We start from the raw sequence: 9,662 nt of genomic DNA on the forward strand, positions 1-9,662 counted from the left end.
TAAACCACTCTAAGCTCCCTGTGCGAGTACACTACACCGCCTGTAAAATACGCACGCGCGCACTACATTGCAGTTCACTTCAGGTGTTGAGTGCAGCTTTTTGGTTTCCGCCCCTGAGCACGAAGTGTGTTTGAAACATGGCAACTATACAGGTTAGCGAGGCGGAGAGAATGTATATTATACACGGAGTGCGGGTCAGTGAGCTCACAGCTGTGTAACTACACCTTCATAAACAATATCTATCACATTTATTATTCATTTATCTCACTCTAAGTAACTGTAGCTGGTGCTAGTGAGGCTTTACAGTGTATAAAATGTGTGTGTGTAGGATGATTTCCGAGTGGACGGGCGAGGCTGTGAGGACTACAGACGCATGGAGATTGAGACGGATGTTGTGTCCAACACTGATGGATCTGCCAAAGTCAGCCTGGTAATCCTCTCATCCAGCTGTGGTGTAACATGTGTTCAGACTGTGGTGTCCTAAACCTCCTGCAGCTCATTTCATTCTATTTAATAGTTATGAATCTGAGAAACACACACACACACACTCATTTCGGCTGTATATACAAACAGATACACTCATGTACAGTCGGATCACTCCCTTGGTGTAAACTCTGGACAATCATCTGTCCTTTTCCCTACATGTTACTAACCTTACTCGCTCTTGTCGATTTCTTCTTTACAACATCAGAAGAATTCGTCCATTTCTCTCTACACAGGCTACTCATGTCCTCGTTCAGTCCCTTTTTATTTCAAGACTGGACTACTCCACCCCACTCCTGTCCAGTCTGCCTCTGTCCACCATATGTCTTCTGCAGCTGATCCAAAACTCAGCTGCACGTCTTGTTTTCAACCTTCAAGTCCTCTCACACCACCCCACTCTGCTCCCTCCACCGGATTTCTGTAGCTGCTCGCATCAAATTCGAAACCCTGATGCTCGCCTACAAGCTAAAACCAGCCCAGAACCACCTACCCCTTAGCTCTGATCACATTCTTTAGGAACCAGAGTAAGGATCTGGTTACTCAATAATGGAAACTTTAAAGCACTTTTTAAAATCATTCAGGATAAGAATGTCGGCCAAATGTCTAAATGTAAACGTGCACTTCCCACCTGCTGCTGGAATCACACAGTAGCACTAATTCTGAAACATGATATGGGACAGGAGCTACAGTGTATCAGACACGGCAAAGAATCTGATCACAGGTCTCAGAAGTGTTTCAGAAACACCAGTTCGGGTGAGTCTGTGCCCTCAGTGCTCAGGAGACAGGAGTGGAATCTCTTGTGGTTCTGAGATGCTTTTGTGCTCACCACAGATGGACATAGTGATGCACAGACTATAATCTTCCTGTCAGCTCAGTCCAGTCTGCTCATTCTCCTGAGCTCTCTCCCTCTCTTTCGCTCTCTCAACAAGCAAATTAACATGGTGTTACCTTCTCAGAGCCGTCACTCACAGCGCAACCTCCATGGCACGGTAAAAACTGCAGAGATCAGACGGTTTCCCCACTCTGATGTTTGATGTGATGTCTGATTAACTGATGCTCTTGACCTGTAGATTGGATAACTGTACAAATGTGCATAGGTGTTCCTAATAAAGTAAATAGTAAGTTTATATAGTAATTACATTTTTCTAAGTAACACCCAGGAAACAACAGTCATTAGTCATTTTTATAATCTTTATATACATTTATATACTTTTTAATGAGCAGATTTGGTCAAGTTTTATATTGTTTTGAATCTTTAACAGTTAAAACTGTCTACAGATTTGTAAAAAATAGTACTGTAGATGCACCGGTGTGACTGACCTAGTCCTTACAGGTGAGCACATCCTGCTGTAGAGTATTTGTAGCTAAAAACCTGTTAATGTTTAATGGAGTGAAATTGTGATGTGTGTGCTGTTACAGGGACAGACGGACGTTCTGGTGGGAATTAAAGCCGAGATCGGGAGGCCGAAGCCCTCGGCACCAGACGAGGGATATCTGGAGTTCTTTGTTGACTGGTAATGATAAGGTTAAGCTAAAACTCCATACGGGAGACATCTTGGGCTTTTTTCACTGTTAACTTGCTTTAAATATTATACTTAAATAGAAGGCGCGGCTTTGATGCTGCAGGTCTTTATATATTGGTTATGAATCTAACTATGAGGCTCGAACCTGCAGGGCTGAGCGTTGTGACCAAACTGTCATACTGCAGTACAAAACGTTAACATTACATCAGTTGCTTCCAGTCTGAGTTTGTAATTTTTAGTTTAAAGCAAATAAATGTTGTACTAAAGTGTATATATTTTTAAATGAACTATACCAGTAATGATGTTATATTTGAGCCCTAGTTCTGAAATCTCCAAAGTTTTTTCCACTCATGAAGCTTTCTCACGTGCGCTTGCTTTCCCTCCTTGGTTTCAGCTCAGCCAACGCCACGCCGGAGTTTGAAGGTCGCGGAGGTGAGGAGCTGGGGGTGGAGCTGAGCAACAAGCTGTATAAAGTCTTTAATAACAGACACAGTCTGGACCTGCGCAGCCTCTGTATCTGCCCCGGAGAGCACTGCTGGGTTCTGTATGTGGACGTGCTGGTGAGCAGCTACACCGCAGCACTTCAGTAGCATCACATCACCTTGTAGATTATACTGGTGTGCAGGTACCAACCAAACCTGTGGGAAACACACACTGTATGGCAGTTAGAACACCTTAATACACACTTCTTAATCGTCAAGGTCCAGAACATTACTCTGGGAAAACTGGGAATGAAAGAGGGAGAGGAAGACATCCAGGAGGAGAAGGACCCAAGAATATTTAAATATACTGTAATATACAGTATGAAATAACACATGGCATTAGGTAATTTAGTAACAACAACAACAGTCAGTGATTATTGAAGGTCAGCTGTTCTGGAACAGTCCTTACAAGAACAGTATTGTGTCTCTCATGAAGACCTTCCCAGAAAAGCAAGACCAAAACTGAGCTCTGCTGCAGAGGAGAAGTTCATTTAGAGTCACCAGCCTCCAAAATCATCAATTAACAACCAGCACCTCAGATTAGAGCCATTATTAAGCTTTACAGAGCAGAAGTAGCAGATATACATCTCAATATCAAAGGAGATTAGTGTGTATTTTGGATACACGCCTTCAGTATTGTTTTACAGTGTAGAAAGTAATAAAAATCAGGAACGATATGGAGTTAGAAGGGTGTACAAACTTCTGACTGGTAGAGTAGTTGTAAACTTTTCTAGACATTTGACCAAGGGACTAGATGAACAATCAAGAGACAAAGCACAACAAAAAGAGAGAGTTTACATAAGCTGTAAGACAGCCAGTATTTATACCAGTCGTACACGGACATGTCCATGTGACCCCAAGGTCAGGAAAAGGAAAACAATAGAAGAGAAAAACACAATCAAGGATATGAACATCATACAAGCAGCACACAACGTGAATTATATTTAATGTTTATATTCTTTTAAATATTATAGAATTATAGGAAAACCAGAACTAAATTCCAAATATACTGTATATTTATATATAAAAATATATATGAACAGTAAGTGAGCAGTTCAAAAAGATTTGAATGACGTGTTGGAATTGGACACGACTATAAGTCTCCCTAAACAGAATGTCCGGAGTGCTCAGTGATTATATAGATGTTGTAACTGGGACTGTACCACTGGAGCCATGACTCTTCTGTCTGTTTCCAGCTTCTCCAGTGTGATGGGAACTTGTTCGACGCCATATCCATCGCCATCAAAGCAGCTCTTTTCAGCACACGGTACACAACAACACTTTTCATGTTTAAATTTCTGTTGGTCATCTAATAGTTTGGTGCATCTTGATTGGACCATGAAGATGTTTCAGACTGGAGCATCATACTTTGCATGTCTCTTAAAGGTGACGCATTTAAGCGTATACATGTGCTGCTTTTGAAAGATTTTTTTATGCCCAGTCTTAATCTAAAGAAGATGGCATTATTTGGATCAGAAACTTTGGATCTTTTAGGAGAATGTAAAAGTCTAATTATGCCTGCTCTGAATTTGAACGTGTACAAATGGCATGACAGAAAGTTTGACTTTGTGTTTTGGATAAACAGGCTTCCCAGAGTTCACATCTCGGAGGATGAGGAAGGAGGAAAGGAGATTGAGTTGTCTGATGACCCGTATGACTGCATGCGCCTCAACGTGGAAAACGTCCCTTGCATCGTGACCCTGTGCAAGGTACCGTACTGCATTCTCCACCGCGCACTGTTATTCAGTTACTCATCATGGCCAGTCTTACAGCAGTGGTTATAACACAACCGCTCCCAGTTCTACACAGCTCAGTGTGTTCTAGGTGTGTAGCGATACACTCTGACTACGACATCATTCGATTCTCAGAATATTTTAACAATGGAACATTGACTCGGAAAAGACTCCTTTTTATTTCTAAATTATAAACCGTGCAAATCAATGCACATTGCTACAGTCATCATAAACAAAACATCCTACAGATTCACCACATTTTAACATAAATAGATAAAAACATTAATTAATTTGCCAAAAAGAAAAATTTAATTCTCCCAAAAGCCTCTGACCTGGGCAGGATGGTGCATATGGATGTCACATAAGGACGTCTGTACAGCACCTGAGGAGTCGCTTTAACTCTTTAGCTCTGTAGATAGAGCTCCAAGTTTGGCTAAATCGGCTGGGTTTCATCTCGTGCTGCATCGTTACACCCCTAACGTAATGCTTTAATGCTGCAATAATCTACAAAAGTCGATTTTCAATCCAGGAAAATCTTGGACTTGTACAGCTAATGTCCGAATTTGATAAACATGCTAAGAAAAATTACTCATCTTATTTCTGAAATCAGCAGAAATATTTTAAAGGTTTGTGAACTTGGATTAGGTTAGTGGTTTTCGAACATTTTCTGTCATTCCCCACTTAAGGGGTGGGCGAATTTTCAAGCCCCACTTGTCAACAAAATGATAACGAATAGAAGTTTACTATTTATTGAAATATAAATTTTTAAGCCAATAAGATCAAATAACACCAAGTTCAAAACAGATAAAACACACGTGCAATTGTTATAACAGGCTTACTTCATCACTTATCTAGAGCTTTCTTTCAAAAAAGTCGGGTGGCTTATTAACATGACTGGGGTGTGTTGTCTTTAAGTGTCTTCCCACTTTGTCTCATGCTGTCTGCTGCCAGTGGTTTAAGACACAAAAGACACACAGGTCTCCCCTTTTCCTCCACCATCCCCACCATGAGTCCAAGCGCAACATATAGGCTTCATCATGTTTTCCTTTCGGCTGGCTTTTTGGTTAATTAGGCTGATAGTGATAAATCACCTGCTTTTTTGTGGTCCATGTAACAAATGTATCCATTGACGTTATTATGCTCACTACATACAGTACGCTACTGACCCGGTTTGTGTCCGCTGTAAAGTTAGTTCTATATTCGCAACTTCAAATTCAAGAGCTGCTTAAAAATAAACCCGTGAATAAGATACACATATATTTCCTCTCTACGTTGTCTTTAAGTTACATCCGCCTTAAATTATACATGTTTAAAAGCATAAACACCATTATTCTCTACGGCGCAACAAATGATTTAGGGATCATCGCAAAATGCCGCATACCAACAAAAAGCGTAGAACGATATTGATCTTCCCTTCTGTTCAGCGCCTGAAGGATCAAAAAGCAACTTTGTTGCCACACTGGAAACTAGAAATGCCAGACTAGTACTGCCTGATAAAATAGTAATATTCAACCAAAATACAGAAACATCATCATACACATTGGGATAAATGAAATTACATATATAATACAGAATGTTTCCTTATATAGTTAAGTTAAATTAAGCCTTTATTCATCACACATACTGCACAGTAAAATTCTTTATTCTTCGCATATCCCAGCTTCTTGTTAATAGGCAGGGGTCAGAGCGCAGAGTCAGCCATTTTACGGCGCCCCTGGAGCAGACAGGTTAAGGGCTTTGCTCAAGGGCCCAACAGCAGCAACCTGGCAGAGCTGAGGCCCGAACTGCCAACCTTCCGATCCGTAACTCTGAGCCTCAACACACTGAGCCACCACTGCACCCTATACTGTTCCTCTGCAATTAACATGCCGACCTTAAACCGTTATTGTTGCACTATGGTTCCACTTTTTCTCTGATGTTATTTTAATTTACTTGTATTAATGATCCATTTCTTTGCGTGTGATTGTTTAGTTTCGAGTGTCTGATCTTTATTGTCAATATAGAAAAGCATGAATTAGAATAGGTACTTTCCTATTATTTTCGACTAATTCCCTCCCGTTCATTGGGCCCCACCTGTCATGTCTGTATTCCCCACTAGTGGGGCGCGCCCCACACTTTGTGAACCACGGGGTTAGGTGAAGTTCCTGACTTAGGATTCTGAGTTGAGTAGTGTAGAGTTGAGTTTTGAATATGACGTGTTGCAGCATCACACACCAGTTTCACATCAGGAACTCCTGATATGTGTGTTTGGTAGCAAGTAAAACTGCAGACAGGACGGGAAGAACTCCAGGGGCTGAGTAGGGACCCTTTTGACCGTTGCTCTGTGTGTGTGTGTGTGTGTGTGTGTGTGTGTGTGTGTGTGTGTGCGCGCGCAGATCGGCCACAGGCACGTAGTGGACGCGACCCTGCAGGAGAAAGCCTGCTCCGTGGCCAGTCTGTTGATTTCAGTCACCCAGAAAGGAACAGTGACGTGTGTACGCAAGCTCGGAGGGGGCAGTCTGGACCCGGACAGTATCTTCGAAATGACAGAGGTGAGCAGATTACAGACAACAAACGCTAAAGGTCCCAGATTTTACTATTTTACCAACATAATATGTCTCAGAGCGCACTTAAAGTGTGTGAAACCTGAAATCATCAAATAATTAGTTTCATCCCTTAAACTTTCTCTATTTCACTTCTCCTCTGAGAGCATTGTTTTGGTGTCTGTGTAAAAGAGCTCCTGCTGAGCATCGAGCCAGAGGGAGGAGCTTATCTTATATAATGTCACATTATCTCAGAGACAAAGGATTCTCTTACTTAAACACATTAATTCCATTAAACATCTTTAATTCCAGTATGAATATACATATGTAACAAGTTTAGTAATGCCAATTAAGTCCTATCTCTGTGTGTGTTTTAGACGGGAAAGCGAGTGGGGAAGATGCTTCATGGACCTTTGATGGAGCTGCTGCAAAAAGAAGAGGGTCTCGGAAAAGAGAGAACAAGAGTGGGCTTCTTGGCATAGCAACATACGCACAAACACACACACACTCTCTAATCTCAAATAAATATGTTTTTCCAATTTTTTAAAAGTTGTCTTTCTTCCTTCTGCAGCGCTACATTTGGTACAGCTCTGCCCCTCTGCCTCGTATGGAGTAAGGTCTCTGCACTGGGGAGGCGGACAGTAGCTGTGTGTTTTACTTTATCCGCAATTTATTCTGTCTGATCCCACAGAAAAGCCAACGCAACACACATTACCAATAAAAGTCAGTGCCGTCTATTATCGAAAGGCACCAGAACCCAATCCAGTCAAGTCCCATGTGATGTGCTGGACAAATAAGTCCAATCCGAGGAGGGCCAGAACCCACAGCACCCAGAGGATCTGCTCGTGTCAAACAGCACAGCACATTCTCAGAGGGCCTGCGCAGCCACACCAAAAGGGGCCAGAGATTCCCAGGGGGTTGTAATGTTACGGCTAATCAGTGCATGTACATCTACAGATGTATAGTTCTGTACGTAGAAGTTCAGTAACTGTTTTATAAAAGTCTGTATGTATTTAAATTACACATCAGTATTTTGTGATGCGTGCTGACATCGACCTACCCTACTGCTGTGACCTGTACCCTGGCGCGTTCATGTGAGAGATTAATGGCTGTAGGTCACTAAGATTAATTAATTACAAAAGATGCAAGTTTAAACACAACCTTTATTCAAATATTATTAAATGCAGGCTTAAGTAGGCCAATTGATATGCCAGTGGATAGGACCAGAGGTGTTGACCCAGTGGTAAAACGATGATGGATTCTAAAAACGATTAAAAAATGTTATTGGAGAGATCAGGCACTACAGATGGGCAAGCATTACAGGTGCAGCTTCTCCTGCGCATTAGTGGCTGTTGAGGAAACCTCTGACTGATGCTCATGGTACTACTGGCTCAGAGCAGCATTAGTTCGTCTTGCAAAAGCTGTGGTGGCCATGGAGGAGCCGATTCTTTTTGGAACTAGGAGTACTATATCTTTTTAGTCCCATAGAAGCCTAATTAACATGCAGTCCATCTCCCACATGTTCCCTGGCTGCCTCATGCCTACGGCTTTTTCCTCGTCTTTTAGAAGGGACCGGAGCACACAATCCATGAACACACGATCTGCCACCTTGGCAGTAGCCACAAAGACAAAGATCAGGTCTGGGTGTGGCAAAATTGAACTCTGCTTTTTAAAAATCAGAGTTTATTTATGGTTTAGCGATGGGAGCAAACACTTTTTCCACATAGGGCCAGGTAGGTCTGGACAGCTTTTTTTCCTTAATAAATGAAATTATCGTTTAAAAACTGCATTTTGTATTTACTCAGGTTATCTCTGTGTAATATAAAAAATATTGAGTCCTCGTAATACAGATAAAATCAAGTTTGGATGGATGCACATCATATACCACTGAACACAAACAACCCGGTTTCCAGAACATTTGTGACATTTTTTAAATTCGAATAAAATGAAAACTGAAAGACTCTCAAATTACGTGAGCCAATAATTTATATAAAACATAAAGAACATGTGTTTAACTAGAGAAATTGTACACTTTATCCACCAAATGAGCTAATTTGCCTGCTGAAATACTCAAAAAAGTTGGCACTGAGGCAACAAAGCTGAAAAAGCAAGAAATTGTAAAAAGATTCAGCTGGGAGAACATGTAGCGCAGATCTTCAATCTATAAAAGTGCGTAAAAAGATTGTGGAATAATTTAAAAACAATGTTCCTCAATGTCAAATTGCAAAGGATTTGCAAATCTCATCATGTACAGAGCATATCAGCAAAAGATTCAGAGTAACTGGAAAAATCTCTGTGCGAAAGGGACAAGGCAGAAGTCTTTTATTGGATGCCCTTAAACGACACTACATCACTCATCAGCATGATTGAGTCACTGAAATTGCTAAATGGGCCCAGGAATACTTCCAGCTGTCCCCGCTGTCGTGTCCTTGGGCCAAGGCTCATTCAAAATATATTATTTTTGGAAATCACAGACGCCGTGTCCTCCGAGCTAAGGAGGAGGGAGACCTTTCAGCGTTTTATCAGTGTTCAGTTGAAAAGTAAATAATTGCATACATATTGTTTATGTTATGGCTGTTTATATGTTTTGGAAGACACTATGAATGCTGAAAGGTATATAAAGGATTTAGACGACGTTTCAGGGAAGGCCTTGTGTTTTCCTCTTTAACCCGTGAGCTGTGTCTGTGCAGGTCAGAAGGTCAACATGCAGTGTTTAAAATCCTTAGTGATGTAAAATCTTATTTTATACACCCCCAACGCTTCCTACTTTTCTATGAGACTAATCAAATCATTACATTTCATTTACATTTCTTATTGTACAAATTAAAATAGCATTTGTTAAAAATGACATAAATCAATCAAATCACTGACATTGGTTTACAATGGGACAAATTTAAATTAATCAAATGACTTACATTT

At 41.0% G+C, this 9,662-nt stretch overlaps 1 protein-coding gene across 1 annotated transcript; it reads left to right on the top strand.

The window, feature by feature from the left end:
- The first annotated feature begins 62 nt into the window (after positions 1-62).
- On the top strand, positions 63-7,286 carry exosc7 (exosome component 7). The gene is made up of 8 exons (XM_053492797.1): positions 63-194; positions 329-430; positions 1,903-1,997; positions 2,401-2,566; positions 3,685-3,755; positions 4,074-4,197; positions 6,597-6,752; positions 7,121-7,286. The coding sequence occupies exons 1-8, from the start codon at positions 138-140 to the stop codon at positions 7,223-7,225; spliced, it is 876 nt and encodes a 291-aa protein (XP_053348772.1). The 5' UTR covers positions 63-137; the 3' UTR covers positions 7,226-7,286.
- The last annotated feature ends 2,376 nt before the right edge of the window (positions 7,287-9,662 follow it).

Source organism: Clarias gariepinus, chromosome 3, assembly GCF_024256425.1.
Source record: "Clarias gariepinus isolate MV-2021 ecotype Netherlands chromosome 3, CGAR_prim_01v2, whole genome shotgun sequence".
NCBI lineage: Eukaryota > Metazoa > Chordata > Actinopteri > Siluriformes > Clariidae > Clarias > Clarias gariepinus.

Excerpts from the sequence above, each read along its gene's own strand:
- exosc7 (XM_053492797.1), top strand. The coding sequence starts at position 138 with ATGGCAACTATACAGGTTAGCGAGGCGGAGAGAATGTATATTATACAC. Across the intron at positions 431-1,902 it reads GATCTGCCAAAGTCAGCCTG|GGACAGACGGACGTTCTGGT; the intron begins GTAATCCTCTCA and ends GTGCTGTTACAG. Across the intron at positions 6,753-7,120 it reads GTATCTTCGAAATGACAGAG|ACGGGAAAGCGAGTGGGGAA; the intron begins GTGAGCAGATTA and ends TGTGTGTTTTAG.